Consider the following 16,801-nt stretch of genomic DNA (forward strand, 5'->3'; position numbering starts at 1 on the left):
AATCTAGATCATGCAAAATTCTCCTAGTGGCTTTTGGAGATATAAACCGGACTGTAGCGTAGTACTTGGCTTGGTATCAGATTAATCAATTGATTAATTTTCGGAAAACGATGCCAATTACCAGATCTCACCACGAGGCGGTGACTATGTACGAGATCCGCCCATGGGTTATTTAACATTATACACCAATCTCGGCATTCAAACTATTGGCCAGAATGTCGAGTTCTGACTCTACTTAATCATGGGCCTGCCGGGGAGGGATCGCTGAACAGAATTACGAATGCACGGCCCCAACTGAACGAGTGGCGTCCACCCCCGTGACAGTCGAACAGAATTCCGGAGGACGTGAAATTGCAGGAACCTACCCGCGTATCCAAGTACCAATCGGACAGGACTGCAGATCGACAACTGAATCCCCAACAGATTCGAAAACATCACCGGCGCGTCGACAACTCCTGCGATTCCGCGCAAACATCGAGCAGTCACCAGAACAGGCGTGTCCTTGGGGCAACTTACAAATTGAAAAAGCTATGCAGTGCACGTTTACCTGCATGCACCCGGAATACGCGCGAGCGACCATGCCATGTGATCATATGTTTAAATCATTGATTTAAAAGTTAGGAATTGATGGTATTCTATTAGATTAATTATCAGAATAATTAATTTATTATTGTAATTTTTTAGATTTTTAAATGTTGCAATCCATCGGAATAATGTATAACCACTTATAAATTTTCACAATTAAATTCCAAGTATATAAAACGTAGCACATTCAAACGATCACATAATGGAAATGTAGCGAGTACGCTTTTCAGATAATTACATTCGTCGGGACGCAACGTTATTAATTGTAGAGAACATTAAAAGCACTGATATTTTTCGATAGTTGCGTTTCAGAACACGCGACAGAGTCCCATACAATGTCACATCTAGTCGCGTTTTTATAATAGTGAATGTTTGAAATATCGATACATGTACGAATTACCATCTCACAGAGAATTATAATATTAATGCGATTTAGTTTTTGGTTTAACTAGAACTTTACATTCAGTTGTAAATTTACGCTTCGGTCCTTTTTACAGCTGTTTTTGTTGTTTGTTTTCCATAACGATCAAAGAACTAATATTTTGCAAATCAATGGCAAAAAAAATTTGTCCGAATTCTTTTATACAAAATTAGTATTACATTGGTAAAGTGGAGGCGCGATGGTACCGTGGAAGAGAAGGTCGCTATTCAGAGTGCTTTACCCAGTAAACTTGGTGGTTTTCTTACCATATTTATATTGTTCTCGACGTTACTGATTTAGCATGACGTAGGTTTAGGACGTTAGCAGTATTTGGTATTACAGTTGACTCATCTTCATTCGGACTCCTTTAATTAATTTTCACTAGGGGTATCTGTAATAAATTCGTCTGGAATAAAACTTAAATAAAACAGAACATTTAAAATCTTGTTTGTGCCTTTATATATACATAGTAAATCCATGTTTCTTGTAGCTTTTTAATAAAATATTTGTTTTAAATATATGCAATAAATACATAATTGTTAATAGACACGGCTTTATAAAATTATCGATATTTAAATTTTCGCTATTTAATAATTATAGTGTTTTAAAAGTAGGAAATATTATAAATTTCTGAAGTGAACACTATTATTATAGTCGTAATTTACCGAATATAACATTCAACAGTTTGATAGAATTTCTGCTAGACAAGGCTAGATATTTATTACTCTGTTATGGTACAGTAATTGCTATAATATTCGAACTAACATATTCAGATATTTTTCAGTAATAATTATAATATAACACCGAAAAAGCCGTGTCTTACACATATATTTTTATATATGTAAACACATATGCTTATCATTGACAAACACATTGTAACATATGTACTTATTAGCAATGTGTTATATTAATTATATTACATTATTTTTAACATAAATACTGACTTTTTCAACATACATGTTGTTTACCTTAACAATATTAACATGTGTATATGTGATATACATATGTTATATATTGGAAACAAAAAATAACGGTATAGATAGCAGCTGAGATATAAAAAATTGTTCTTGTCAGTATTATGTTACCTTGTCATTCTTTAATATATTACTTTTCTTACCTTTGCAAACTGTTGTTCAATTATCTCGACTTAATTGATATTGTTGCATTGTCGAGTTATGAAATGGATAAAAAGATTAGTTTGAGAACATGTGTTCCTCTCAGTTCAATGCAGGTCAATTTATACGATACATATGTTTGTAAATCTCCATCACTTTCGTTAGACACTTTTCTAAAATTACACGTATAAACGAAGAAAACTACATTACTACAAAAATCGCATATCGTGGTAAAATTGTAGATCTTTATCGTTACACTAATAATAATGAGAAATAGACTATTCCGAGTAAGTAAACACCATGCCACGGGTGTACGATGCAATTTCTCCTGTCATATACCTTGAGTTTCCATTTCATCATCGAGTATAACTTCTTCACTCGAAGAATTCAAATTATTACCATCTAGAAGCGCTTCAATCTGCTGATATGTTCTTCCTTTCGTTTCCGGTACCCATAGCCCCACCATCAGAAATGTCGTACTGCATGCTATAGCGAAGATGTAGGAAGTCACGCACAACCCTATCTTATCGAGAATCTCTAGATGCAGTTTCGACACGGAAAAGCCAATTATATAATCGAAAATCACAATGATGGCAGCAACAAACCCCATTAGTTCCGTAGGAAATAACTCGCATAGGAGAACATAGGGTAATGTACCTAAACCAATTTGAAACAGTACTTGATATATAATTAAGTCGATAACGGGAAGCAGAGAGACGATGGAAACGTCAATCTTAAACATACCTAACAAAAGATAAGTTGCTCGAATAGTCAATGTAAGACTCGACCCAAACGTAGATAGAATCAAAAGTTTTCTCCTTCCAACCAAATCCACCATAAACATGGTTAAACCGTTAGATAGAAACTTGATAAACTGGATGGCAATCATCCCTCCGTATAGATCGTTAACGACTTTTGCTTCTTTTAAAACCAGTTGCAAATCCTGCACAGTGATGAAGTTTCCGCTAAGATGTTGTGCCATAATCAAGCCAAGCATGATAAACAGAGCTTTCCGGTTGCTTCGTTGTAGTATTAATTTCAGCTTGGTTAAACAGGATTGTGTGATTAAATTGCTTGTGTGTATTTCGCTTGTGTCTTCCAAGTGTGTTTCGCTTCTGGGTTCTGGTTGTATTTCGCTTGTGTATGGTCGGTGCGTTTGGCTTGTAGATGGTCGATGTATTTGGCTTGAGGATGGTGCTTGTATTTCGCTTGTGGGTTCTGGTTGTACCTGGCTTATGGATTGTCGGTGCATTTCGCTTATAGGTTCTGGGTGTATTGCGCTTGTAGATGGTCGATGTATTTGGCTTGTGGGTGATCGTCGTATTTGGCTTGTGGATGGTTGGTATATTTCGTTTGTGGCAGATAGGAGTATTTCGCGTATGGATCGTCCGTACATTTGTTCTGTGGATGATCGAAATGTTTCGTGTCTGGGTGGTCGGTATATTTGGCTTGTAGGTGGTCGGTATGTTTCGTTTGTGGCCCATCGGTTTAACTCGCGTACGGATCGTCCGTATATTTGATTTGAGGGTGATCGGAGTATGTCGCATATGGGTGGTCGGTATATTTGGCTTGTAGGTGGTCGTAGCATTTCGCTTGAGGATGGTCGGTGCGTTTGGCTTGTAGATGTTCTATGTATTTGACTTGTGGATAGTTCATGTTCTTCGTTTGTGGGCTGTGGGTGTACCTGGCTTGTGGGTTGTCGGTGCGATTCGCTTGTGGGTTCTGGGTGTATTGCGCTTGTAGATGGTCGATATATTTGGCTTGTGGATGATGCTTGTATTTCGCTTCTGGGTTCTGGCTGTACCTGGCTTGTGGATTGTCGGTGCATTTCGCTTGTGGGTTCTGTGTGTATTGCGCTTGTGGATGATAGATGTATTTGGCTTGTTGGTGACAGGTGTATTCGGCTTGTAGGTGGTTGGTATATTTGGTTTGTGACCCATCGGGTTAACTCGCTTTCGGATCGTCCGTATATTTGGTTTGTGGGTGATCGGTGTATGTCGCATATGGGTGTTCGGTATATTTGGCTTGTAGGTGGTCGGTGTAATTCGCTTGTGGATTGAGAGCGTAATTCGCGCTGGGGTTGTAGGGGTAATTCGGGTGTGTCGCGCGAGTGTTGTAAGCGTACTTCACCTGTGGGTTGCGGGTGCTTTTCGAATATGACTTCTGAGTGTATTGAGGGTATGGATTGTGAGTGTAAATCGCCTCTGGGTTGTTGTTCTAATTCGTAACTGGATTGTAGGTGTGATTTGTTTCTGGCTTGTGCACGTAGAGCACGTAGTTCGACATTCACTCTTTGGGGATCTACAATGCCTTTGTAATATTGTATCGACTTGCATGCTTCCTGCTTTTTACCTTTTGCCGCCAAGAAATACGGAGTTTCGGGGAAACACGTATTCAGCCACAAGGATATAAAGGATACTGTTACAAGAAACAACAGGAGTGGCTTGTTCGTCAGCAAGAGTGGTACGATGCAGGTTACCAGTTTCCCGATGAAAAAGTTCGCTGTGATTATAGTACTTAGAGCGCCTCTGTGGTTGATGTCGGCGATTTCTGACACGTACATTGGATTTATCGTATGGGCAATACCAACGGCTATACCGAGAATCACCCAAGCAAGGTATGTCATTGGGCTGCTAGTTTCGGTGTAGATGATGAACCAGCCTAAGGTGAACATTATGCTGGATAGAAAGAGGCAGTATTTACGACCCTTGCGATCGGCCAACTGGGCAGCCACAAGTGAACCGATCATTCCTGTCAAAGGAACGATCCATGAACTTTCGTCGTATATTAACCTTAGCGGTATTCTGCGGGCTTTGACTATTTCCGTGCGAACAGAAGCCAGTGTCCATCCGTTGACTGTACCGACTAGCAACATGGTTAACGTTGCTGGAATGAGAAACAGGTAATGCTATATATAGCATATGATAATTGTAGTGCGGTTGTTTTATAAAGACACTGCGTTTATTTACGCAAATTTATATTTTTAATATATATATTAATATATTATAATATTATATATAATATTATATATAATAATATTATATATATTATAATATTATATATAATATAATATTAAATATATTAATATATTTATAATTAATACATACAGCAGGCTATACGTAACCGGACTCTTCGCGATGTTAGCTCGAATGCTTTTCATTAGTAGTTTATTTCTTAACTATTTTATTACTGATCTGTTAATCCATACACATTATGTGCATTAAGTAAAATAGTACATGAAGTAAAATTTTTAGAGACTTGCGATAAGTCAAGATGTATTATTGTGTAATAATGTACATTTTATCGCTTTCAGATTTCTTATAAATATATGTTGGGTTGGCGTTAAGATTAGGGTTAGGGTTAGGGGCGTGAAACTAATCCCCGTTTGGATTAGACGTTATCGTTATGCAATAGAGTAGATATTTACTAGTGCAAATATGATTATGACTGAATTTGACAAGTAATCGCGATAATTAGATACTCGAGGAGCTAATGACAATGATCCTAGGTTCAATAACGAATCCGCGGTCAATGGGATGATAGATGTACGTTCTCACAAAGTCCAAGTCTGATTCTTTGTTAACAAAACGTGAAATATTCACTGATCGTAAAGACGTTACTCTTTTCGTCGATTAGATCGCACATGAGAATAACTCTCCTTCCCGATGATGCCACTGAGGAAAAATCTAAGGGGTGTGTCTAAGGACACGAGATCCTCGGATTCGTCGAGGAAAGCCTTCGTTCGGAAGGTGAGGGAAATTGGCGTTGCTGTTAAATTGGTCAATCTCCATATCGGTGGTTAGAAAAAGATGCCAGCAGCCCTTGAGCGAAAGTTGCTAGCGGGAAGCGGCGTTCGTATAAAAATAGATTTCTTCTATCTTCCCCTAGTTGGAACAAAGACTATTTGTCTGTTTGAAGGACTTTAGTTAACTAAATCTTAAGATCTATAACGGGTCCTCAGGCTAACTAAACATATAATGTGGAGACATCTGCGTTGACATCTGGCAATCATCTTACCCGAAGGATAGAGTCTGCGTGTGGCGAGCTACGGGACAGAAACCGTTGGAATATTTACTGTCACGTGCCGCTACGACTATTTCTTTTAAGGGGAGTTATAGAATTACTCCATGCCTTTGTTAGACAAAACGTTCATCACTTAACCGCGGCTACGTTCGGCGACTGGTTGTCGCCTCGAGCCCAAGCTCACTATCACAAGTTTCGAACAATTACAATAGGGTTGGATGACTACAATTGTTTAATTACAGCTATGGTAGAATCTAGATTACAATGTTACGGGATTTTCCCAAAATTCGAAAGGGAAGGTTCTGGTGTTCCTTCATCTCCGACATATATAAAAGTCCGCACACGATTTATGATATAATAAAGCATCATTGCGATGAATATTAGAATATCAGGATGTTAAATTTATTATAATGTAGGATGAAGTATAAATGTAACTTTAAACGATGGTATGTAAGTCATTAGAAGTGAGAAATAATTCAGGAACACCACTGTGAAACATCAATTCGAGGGAAGAAAGGAAATTGCATTCTGCGTACTAAAATTACAGATAAATACTTGACGTAATATCAAGAGTGAAAACTAACCAACAGTAATTGATAGGCATTGCCGCCATTCTGGATTGAAGCGACTACGAGATTCTCTTACCACCGAAGATGGGGCAAGAAATATAACTTCGCTCTCAGACAATCTCTCGCGATCCTGGAAAACAGATACATTCGTTAAGAATAGAAATCATAATTCTTTTCTAATTAGATAGTCTCATCAAACTTTTAAGCGAATATAAATTCCAAACCACGGAAAATATATTAATAAGTATTTAAATATTAATATTTTCTCAAAGGAATTGACAAATTTTCTTCTTCCTATCTTAATACAAATACAATTTATGGTATTTCTATCAACAGCAGTAAAATATGCTTGATGTTAGTTGACCTTATTATAGATAGAAGACGTACTGGAGTTCTTGCTTGACGTTTGCTAATAGTTATTTGTACTTTTGAAAACTTTCTTCTAAAATAATTTCTTTCGATTGTCCTCCAAATCAATGATCATTTGAACGGTTTTTATATGTTTCTTAAATATCTTTTGTAAATAATGAAATATATGAACATGTCACATAGATAATACCGAAGAACCGTTTGAATTTTTGGGTATGATTCGATATTTATAAGACGTAACAGTTTTATGCTTTGAACTTTATGTTTTGGTGGGTCATGACCGTTTAAACCAGGGTGAAAGATTCAAAATTTTAAATGATCGCGATCGATTAAGACACAAGGTCAATGATTTAAGATTATTGTGACTTCTAAATATCGAATCATATTCGAAGGTTCAGACGGTACTTTGGTATTATCGACACGATATGTTAATGCATTTCATTATTTGCCAAAACATTAAATCGGGGAGTTGGAATCAAAACTTTGAAGTTTTGGTAATACTTGCAAGAGTTTCATAAGTCTTGACGAACGTACGATACAATTGTAGATTCGAAATTAATACTAATTGCTATGGATTCGTATCTTTATTTGGAAATAAAAGAATAATAATCAAATTCGCTGAAATAGGTATCTCAAACAGACCCTTTTTTATTTTTTCGTTCAATTAGAATTTGTTACGCTGCGATATTTAATTTCTAACAGTTTATTTCAAAAATATTTATTGTATAATCATATTAAATGCTTACCGTCGAACGCTGGGACATGCTACCAGAAATAAGTACTTTCACGCAATAATATAATCACGATAGATTTTCAATAATTCAATTCGTAGAACCCAGTTCACACATAATTATTTAAAAACTACACGAACGATCATTGGTAATTATCTATCGCAAAAGAAGAACAACAGTAAGGAATCCTTCCCATGAATCTCGCGACTTACTTATCTCGTATTGATTTGTACGATTTACGCGATTGTCACGACCATACTGGATACTTCCCCTTTACATACAGTCGACATTATTTCAATACATAAACACTTCTAATTCCCCTTGTTACATGTTTAAACGTAACGGATCAATTTTCAATATTCTAACGTAGGAACAATAATATTTTTTGCTTATTCTATCTATAAAATATCATAATTAAAATGTTAGAACAATTGAATGCCAACTATTATATGATATATATTTCTTATAATATAAAAATTAAAATTAGCAAAAATAATTGCACAGCTTCGACTATTAGTTATTTTTGTTCCATGTTGCTGCATCGGCTACGTTGCGATCATAATCCAGCATTTCAATTATCTTTAATTTCTTGAAGTATAGCTTCCTTTATCGCGGCAATTCTTTTTCTCTTTGTTTTCGCTCCATTTCGACGTTTCCTATTGAAACTGTCGTATTTTCTACGATCTCTCACGTGTCGACACATTTTTTCGTTTGTAAGTTTCTCTGTAGGGAAACGCTTCGCAGAAATCATTTTCCCTCCTTGCATCTGCATCTCTGTACACTGAGTACACTTACATCGTATCTATAATTTCTGCGAATGTGTACAGTGATGCTCGATTCCTGTACTTGCCCCTATTATATCGAATAAGATTGCTTTCAGGCTCATGACGCCAACAATCATCCTACTCTTCTATGCAATGGCTATGAGCGATTGGGGGTTGCATCTGAGTGATTGTGGATTTTGTCAATACCCTCTAATGATAACATCCGCAATCACTGAGTTGCCAACCCAATAGTATCCTGGTGCGATAACAGTCGTTTGTTTGCCTCTTGCGTTTCTCGGAAATCAGAGCGATTAAGCATCACCGGCGTGTCGACAACTCCTGTGATCCTGCGCAAACATCTAGCAGTCACCAGAACAGACGTGTTCTTAGGGTGACTTACAAATTGAAAAAGCTATGCAGTGCACGTTTACCTGCATGCACCCGGAATAAGCGCGAGCGACCATGCCATGTGATTATACATTTAAATCATTGATATAAAAGTTAGGAATGGATGGTATTGTATTAGATTAATTATCAGGATAATTAATTTATTATTACGATTTTTTAGATTTTTAAATTTTACAATCCATCGTAATATTGTATAACCATTTATAAATTTTCATAATTTAACTCCGAGTATATAAAACGGAGCACATTCAAACAATCACATAATGGAAATGTAGCGAGTTACCCTTTTGAGATAATTACATTCGCCGCGGCGCAACGTTATGAGTTGTAAAGAGCGTGAAACACACTGATATTTTTCGATATCGGTATTTCAGAACACATGAAAGAGTCCCATATAATGTCACGTCTAGTCGCGCTTTTTTAATAGTGAATGTCTGAAATATCGATACTATCTCACAGAGAATTATAATATTAATGTGATTTAGTTTTTGGTTTAATTAGAAATTTACTTTCAGTTTTAAATTTCCGCTTTGGTAATTTTTAAAACTGTTTTTGTTGTTTGTTGTCCATAATGCTCAAAGAGCTTATATTTTGCAAGTAAATGGCAAAAAATAATTTGTCAGAATTCTCTTATACAAAATTAGTAATATTTGGGTAAGGTGGAGAGGTGATGGTACCATAGAAGAGAAGGTCGCTATTCAGACTGCTTTACCCAGTGAACTTGTTGGTTTTCTTACCATGTTAATATCGTTCTCGACGTTACCGATTAGGCATGGCAGTATTTGGTATAACAATCGACTCGTCTTCATTCGGACTCCTTTAATTAAAGTTTCACTAGCTCGGAGAGACCTACGAGAGGAACAAGATCCATGGGTCCAGGATTGGCACGGATGACGGCTCCAAGCTGAAGGATGAACTGGAGGCGATTCGCAAGAAGGCCCAAGAGGACTGGCAGAAGGAGTGGAACAACTACAAAAAAGAAAATATCACAAAGAAGCTAATACCGAGTGCGCTGCTATTTACCAAAAAGAAGATGGACATCGATCACCACACCATGCAGCTGCTAACCGGGCATGGGAGCTGCGGTGTCTATAGGAAAAGGATTGGCAGGGACAGCGACAGCAACTGTCTCGACTGTGGAGACCCGAACGACGATGCAGAGCACGCTCTCTTCGCGTGCCCGAAGTGGACGGACTGAAGGATCGAGCTGGAGAACGCTCTGGGAGGGAAGATAGACGTGGGCAATCTGATCGCCACGGTGACCGCCAAGGACGAGAGCTGGAATAAATTCAGGCAATTCTGCAAGACCGTCATGTGTCACAGGAGGGTGACAGCGAGGGCCTGGGAAGAGGCAAGGAGGAGAACGAGCGTAACAACAACTACGCGGAACAATGAGGGCAAGAACATGGAACAACGAAAAACCGCAGAAGGAGACCAGCCCAGTATTCTGAACTGGCTGAGAGGACGACATGAGCAGTAACTGCCCGAAGAAGTAGATACAACGGGGCACGAAAGGACAACCCTGATGACTGCCGACAGGTTTTACCGGGGTTGTCTGCCCTCTAAGCGGAGGAAGAAGGAGGAGGGGTTTTTAGTGGGTATGGCAACGACATCCGACCGACTCCCACATAACCCAGTGATGCGGGTCACTGGGCATGCGTAATAGCATTTTCCCCTCCCCACGCAAAAAAAAAAAAAAAAAATTAAAGTTTCACTAGGGGTATCTGTAATAAATTCGTCTGGAATAAAACTTAAAATAAAACATTTAAAATCTTGTTTGCGCTTTTATATATAGATAGTAAATCCATTTTTCTTGTAGCATTTTAATAAAATATTTGTTTAAAAGATATACAATAAATACATAATTGTTAATAGACAAAGCTTTATAAAATTATCGCTATTTAATTTTTCGCGTAAATTATCGTATATTAAAAGTGGGAAATATTATAAATTTCTGAAGTGAACACTATTATTATAGCCATTATTTACCGAAAATATCGTTCGACAGTTTGATAGAATTCCTGCTAGACCAGACTAGATATTTATCACTGTGTTATGGTACAGTAATTACTATAATACTCGAACTAACCTATCCAAATATTTTTCAGTAATAACTATAATATATCGCCGAAAAGACCGTGTCTTACACATATGTATTCGATATGTATACAGATATGCTTATCCGCGTCAAGCACAATGTAATATAAGTACTTATTAACAATGTGTTATGTTAATTATATTACATTATTTTTAACATAAATACTGACTTTTTCAGCATACTTGCTGTTTGTCGTAACAATATTAACATGTGTATACGTGATATACATATGTTACATATTGCAAACAAATAACAGCATAGATAGCATCTGAGGTATAAAAAATTGTTCTTGTCAGTATTATGTCACCATGTCATTCTTTAATATATTACTTTTCTTACTTTTGCAAACTGTTGTTCAATTATCTCGAGTTAAATTGATATTGTTACATTGTTCGTGTTATGAAATGGATAAAAAGTTTAGTTTGAGAACATGTATTCCTCTAAGTTCAGTGCAGGTCAATTTATACGATACATATGTTTGTAAATCTCCATTACCTTTAGTAGACACATATCTAAAATTACACGTACAAACGAAGAAAGCTACGTTACTACAAAAATTGCATATCGTAATAAAATTGTAGATCTTTATCGTTATACTAGTAAAAATAAGAAATAAACTATTCTGAGTAAGTAAACACCATGCCACGGGTGTACGATGCAATTTCTCCTGTCATATACTATGAGTATCCATTTCATCATCGGATCTAACTTCTTCACTCGAAGAATTCAAATTTATACCAACTAGAAGCGCTTCAATCTCCTGAAATGTTTTTCCTTTTGTTTCCGGTATACATATTTCTACCATCAGAAATGCCAAGAGGCATGTTAGCACGATGATTTGGTAACTCGCATGCAATCCTATATTATTGGTAATCACTTGATACAGTTTCGGAATGATAAAACCAAGTATACAATTGAAAATCACAATGATGGCAGCAACAACCCCCGTTAGTTTCGTAGGAAATAACTCGCATAGGAGAACATTGGGTATCGTGCCTAAACCAATTTGAAACACTATTTGATTTATAATTAAGGCGGTAACTGGAACAACAGAGACGTCGTAATCGTCATACTTATGTTCAGCTAACAAAAGATAAATTGCTAGAATTATCAATGTAAGACACGACCCAGTCGTAGACAGAAGCAGAAGTCTTCTTCTTCCAACGAATTCCACTACTGAGATGGCAAAAGCGCCAGATATAAGGCAGATAGCCTGGACCAACAACGTCGCTCCGTATGGATGGATAACGATACTTTTTTGGCTAAGTAACGTCACCAGATACTGCGTAGCCTTGGGGTTACCGGTAAGATGTTGTACCATAGTCAAGCCAAGCATGATAAACAAAGCTTTCCGGCTGCTTCGTTGTAGTATTAATTCCAGCTTGGTTAAAGAGGCATATTTACTTTCATCCATATCTGCCTCATGTATGTCCGTCGATCCTCGTGAACGTACAGAGGCTTGTGTGGTCAAATTGCTTGTGGATCGTAAGTGTAATTCGCTTCTCGTTGGTGCGTGTATTTCGCTTGTGGGTTCCGGGTGTACTTTGCTTGTGGATGATCGGAGCGCTTTGATTAAGGATGATCGGTACGTTTGGCTTGTAGATGGTCGATGTATTTGACTTGAGGATGGTTCTGGTATTTCGCTTCTGGGTTCTGGCTGTACCTGGCTTGTGGATTGTCGGTACATCTCGCTTGTGGGTTCTAGGTGTATTGCGCTTGTGGATGGTCGGTATATTTCGCTTGTGGATGGCCGGTGTATTTCGCTCGTGGATGATCGGTGTATTCTGGTTGTGGGTGGTCGGTGTATTTCGCTTGTGGATGATCGGCGTATTTTGCTTGTGAATGGTAGGTCTGTTTCGCTTGTGGATGGCCGGTGTATTTCGCTTGTGGATGGCCGGTGTATTTCGCTTGTGGATTGAGAGTGTAATTCGCGCGAGGGTTGTAGGGGTAATTCGAGAGTGTCGCGCGAGTGTTGTAAGCGTACTTCACCTGTGGGTTGCGGGTGTTCTTCCCTTATGAATTCTGAGTGTACTGTGAACACGGGTTCTGACTGTAAATCACTACTGGATTGTTCTTGTAATGCGTAACTGGATTGTGGGTAAAAGTCATATCTGGCTTGTGCGCGTAGAGTACGTAGTTCGATATCCGCTATTTGGGGATCTACGATGCCTTTGTAATATGCTATCGACTTGTCTGCTTGCTTCATTTTACCTTTTGTCACCAAGAAATATGGAGTTTCAGGATAATATGTGTTCAGCAAGATGCATATAAAGGATCCTATTGCAAGAACCAACAGGAGTGACTCATACGTCAGCCAGAATCCTAGGACGCAGGTTAACATCGACCCGACACATACGTTCACTGAGATTAGAGAACCTAGTAAGCCTCTGATGTGGATGTCGGCGATTTCTGACACGAACATGGGATTTATCGTGTAGGCAATACCAACGCCTATACCGTGAATCACCCGAGCAAGGTATAGACTTGACACCGTAGTTGCATAGTAGATGATGAACCAGCCTAAGGTGAAAATTGTGCAGCATAAAAGGAGACAATATTTACGACCGCAGCGATCGACCAACAGGGCACCCACAAGTGAACCGATTATCGAACCAGGTACTGTCAAAGAAACGATCCATGAATATTCGTCGTCTTTTAACTTTAGCGGCACGTCGTGGGTGTTAGACATTAGTTGGTGAAGAGAAGTCGTCGTCCATCCGTTGATTGCACCGACTACGACCATGGTTAGGGTTGCTGGAATGAGAAACAGGTAATGCTATATATAGCATATTTTAATTGTGGTGCCCTTGTTTTATAATAACACTGCGTATATTTACGCAAATTTATATTTTTAATACATACTATTAATATATTTATAATAAATACATACCGCAGGCTATAAGTAATTGGACTCTTCGCGACGTTAGCTCGAATGTTTTCCACTAGTAATTTCATTTCTTAACTATTTTATTATTAATCTGTTAATCCATGCACATTATGTGCAATTAAGTAAAATACTATTATACATGAAGTAAAATTTATTAGAGACTTGCGATTAGTCAAGGTGTAATAATGAGTAATAATATACATTGTATCGCTCTCAGATTTCTCATAAATATATAAAAGTTAGCACTCGATTTATGATATAATAAGGAATCAGTGCTATGAATATCAGAATCGAAATGTTGAATTTATCGTAATGAAGGGAAGAATAGCAGTGCAACTTTACACGATGGTACGTAAGTCATTAGAAGTGAGAAATAATTCAGGAACATCACTGTGAAACATCAATTCGAGGGAAGAAAGGAAATTGCATTCTGCGTATTAAAATTACAGATAAATACTTGACGTAATATCAAAAGTGAAAACTAACCAATACCAGCTGCTAAGCATTGCCGCCATTCTGGGGCGATGGGAATAGGAGATTCTCTTACCACCGATGATGGGGCAGAATATATATTTTCGCTCTCAAACGATCTCCTGCGAATCTGGAAAACAGATACCTTCGTTAAGAATTGAAATCATAATTCTTTTCTAATTAGATAGTCTAATCAAACTTTTAAGCTAATATAAATTCCAAACCACGGAAAATATATTAATAAGTATTTAAATATAAATATTCATTCAAAGGAATTGACAAATTTTCTTCCTCCTATCTTAATACAAATACAATTTATGGTATTTCTATCAACAGCAGTAAAATATGCTTGATGTTAGTTGACCTTATTATAGATAGAAGACGTACTTGAGTTTTTGCTTAACGTTTTCTAATGGTTATTTATGCTTTTGAAAACTTTCTCCTAAAACCATTTCCTCTGATCGTCCTCCAAATCAATGATCATTTGAACCGTTTTTATATGTTTCTTAAATATCTTTTGTAAATAATGAAATATATGAACATGTCGTATAGATAATACCGAAGCACCGTTTGAACCTTCGAATATGATTCGATATTTATAAGACGTAACAGTTTTATGCTTTGAACTGTATGTTTTGATGGGTCGTGACCGTTTAAATCAGGGTGAAAGATTCAAAACTTTAAATGATCACTATCGATTAAGACACAAGGTCATAGATTTAAGATTATTGTGATTTTTAAATATCGAATCATATTCGAAGGTTCAGGCGGTTCTTTGGTATTATTGTTACGATATGTTAATACATTTCATTATTTGCCAAAACTTTAAATCGAAGTGTCGATTATTAAAACTGTTTTGATAATGCTTGCAAGATCCATAGATCTTGAAAAACCTTCGATACAATTGTAGATTCGAAATTAATACTAATTGCTATGGATTCGTATCTCTATTTGGAAATAAAAAATAACAGTTGAATTCGCTGAAAATAGGTATCTCAAACAAACGCTTTTTTTATACTCTCGTTGAATTAGAATTTAGGGTTTGTTACTGTGCGATATTTAATTTCTAGCCCTTTATTTCAAAAATATTTATCATATAATCATATTAAATGCTTACCGTTGAACGCTGGGACATGCTGCCAGAAATAAGTACTTTCACGCAATAATATAATCACGATAGATTTTCAATAATTCAATTCGTAGAACCCAGTTCAAACATAATTATTTAAAAACTGCACGAAAGGTCATTGGTAATTATCTATGGCAAAGAGAGAACAATTGAAAGAAATCCTTACACTGAATCTCGCGATTTGCAGATTTCGTAATTATCTGTTCGATTTACACGACTGCCACAACCATACTGGCTACTTCTGGGACTACTTCCCCTTTACATACAGTCGACATTATTTCAATACATAAACACTTCTAATTCTCCTTGTTACATGTTTAAATGTAACGAATTCATTTTAAATATTCTGACATAGAAACAATAATATTTTTGTACTTATTCTGTCTAGGAAATATCCTAATTTTAGTGATAAAATAATCGAATACCAACTACTATATGATATATATTTCTTATAATAGATAAATTAAAATGAGCAAATATAATTGCACAGCTTCGACTATTAGTTGATTTGTTCCATGTTGCGACATCGGCTACATTGCAATTATAATTCAGCATTTGAATTATCTTTAATTTCTTGAAGCATAGTTTCCTTTATCGCGGCAATATTTTTTTTCTCGTTGCTTTCCCTCTGTATCGACGTTTGCTACTGAAATTTTCGTGATGTCCAACGATATCCATCGATGCTCCACGGTGTCCCACTGTGCAGTCCAATCTAGATCATGCAAAATTCTCTTAGTGGCTTTTGGAGATATAAACCGGATTGTAGCGTAGTTGTTGGCTTGGTATCAGATTAATCAACTGATTAATTTTTGGAAAACGATGCCAATTACGAAATCTTACCACAAGGAGGTGACTACGCGCGAAATCCACCCATGGGTTATTTAACATTACACACCAATCTCGGCATTCAACCTATTGGCCAGAATGTCGAGTTCTGACTCTACTTAACCATGGGCCTGCCGGGGAGGGATCGCTGAACAGAATTACGAATGCACGGCCCCAACTGAACGAGTGGCGTCCACCCCCGTGACAGTCGAACAGAATTCCGGAGGACGTGAAATTGCAGGTCCCTATCCGCGTATCCAAGTACCAATCGGACAGGACTGCAGATCGACAACTGAATCCCCAACAGATTCGAAAGCATCACCGGCGCGTCGACAACTCCTGCGATTCCGCGCAAACATCGAGCAGTCACAGGCGTGTCCTTGGGGCGACTTACAAATTGAAAAAG

The 16,801-nt window shown here is 37.3% G+C and overlaps 2 protein-coding genes across 6 annotated transcripts; both read right to left on the reverse strand.

The window, feature by feature from the left end:
- Positions 1 to 654: 654 nt before the first annotated feature.
- LOC100644861 lies at positions 655 to 8,086 on the reverse strand. Of its 4 annotated transcripts, none has more exons than XM_012316015.3 (4): positions 7,829 to 8,086; positions 6,729 to 6,843; positions 2,866 to 5,007; positions 655 to 2,778 (listed from the first exon to the last, which is right to left on the reverse strand). In XM_012316015.3, the coding sequence occupies exons 1-4, from the start codon at positions 7,844 to 7,846 to the stop codon at positions 2,453 to 2,455; spliced, it is 2,601 nt and encodes an 866-aa protein (XP_012171405.1). In that variant the 5' UTR covers positions 7,847 to 8,086; the 3' UTR covers positions 655 to 2,452. The 4 variants fall into 4 exon arrangements, with proteins under 4 accessions (XP_012171405.1, XP_048268167.1, XP_003400519.3 ...); XM_048412210.1 differs by having other exon boundaries at positions 656 to 1,397; positions 2,521 to 5,007; XM_003400471.4 differs by having other exon boundaries at positions 656 to 5,007.
- A 2,670-nt stretch (positions 8,087 to 10,756) lies between these two features.
- On the reverse strand, positions 10,757 to 16,654 carry LOC100644978 (facilitated trehalose transporter Tret1-like). 2 transcript variants are annotated; one of them, XM_048412214.1, is made up of 4 exons: positions 16,411 to 16,654; positions 15,559 to 16,282; positions 14,457 to 14,571; positions 10,757 to 13,837 (listed from the first exon to the last, which is right to left on the reverse strand). In XM_048412214.1, the coding sequence occupies exons 2-4, from the start codon at positions 15,574 to 15,576 to the stop codon at positions 11,754 to 11,756; spliced, it is 2,217 nt and encodes a 738-aa protein (XP_048268171.1). In that variant the 5' UTR covers positions 15,577 to 16,282; positions 16,411 to 16,654; the 3' UTR covers positions 10,757 to 11,753. The 2 variants fall into 2 exon arrangements, with proteins under 2 accessions (XP_048268171.1, XP_048268172.1); XM_048412215.1 differs by lacking the exons at positions 15,559 to 16,282; positions 16,411 to 16,654 and adding an exon at positions 14,829 to 15,029.
- Positions 16,655 to 16,801: the final 147 nt, after the last annotated feature.

Source organism: Bombus terrestris, chromosome 14 (genome assembly GCF_910591885.1).
Source record: "Bombus terrestris chromosome 14, iyBomTerr1.2, whole genome shotgun sequence".
Taxonomy (NCBI): Eukaryota; Metazoa; Arthropoda; class Insecta; order Hymenoptera; family Apidae; genus Bombus; species Bombus terrestris.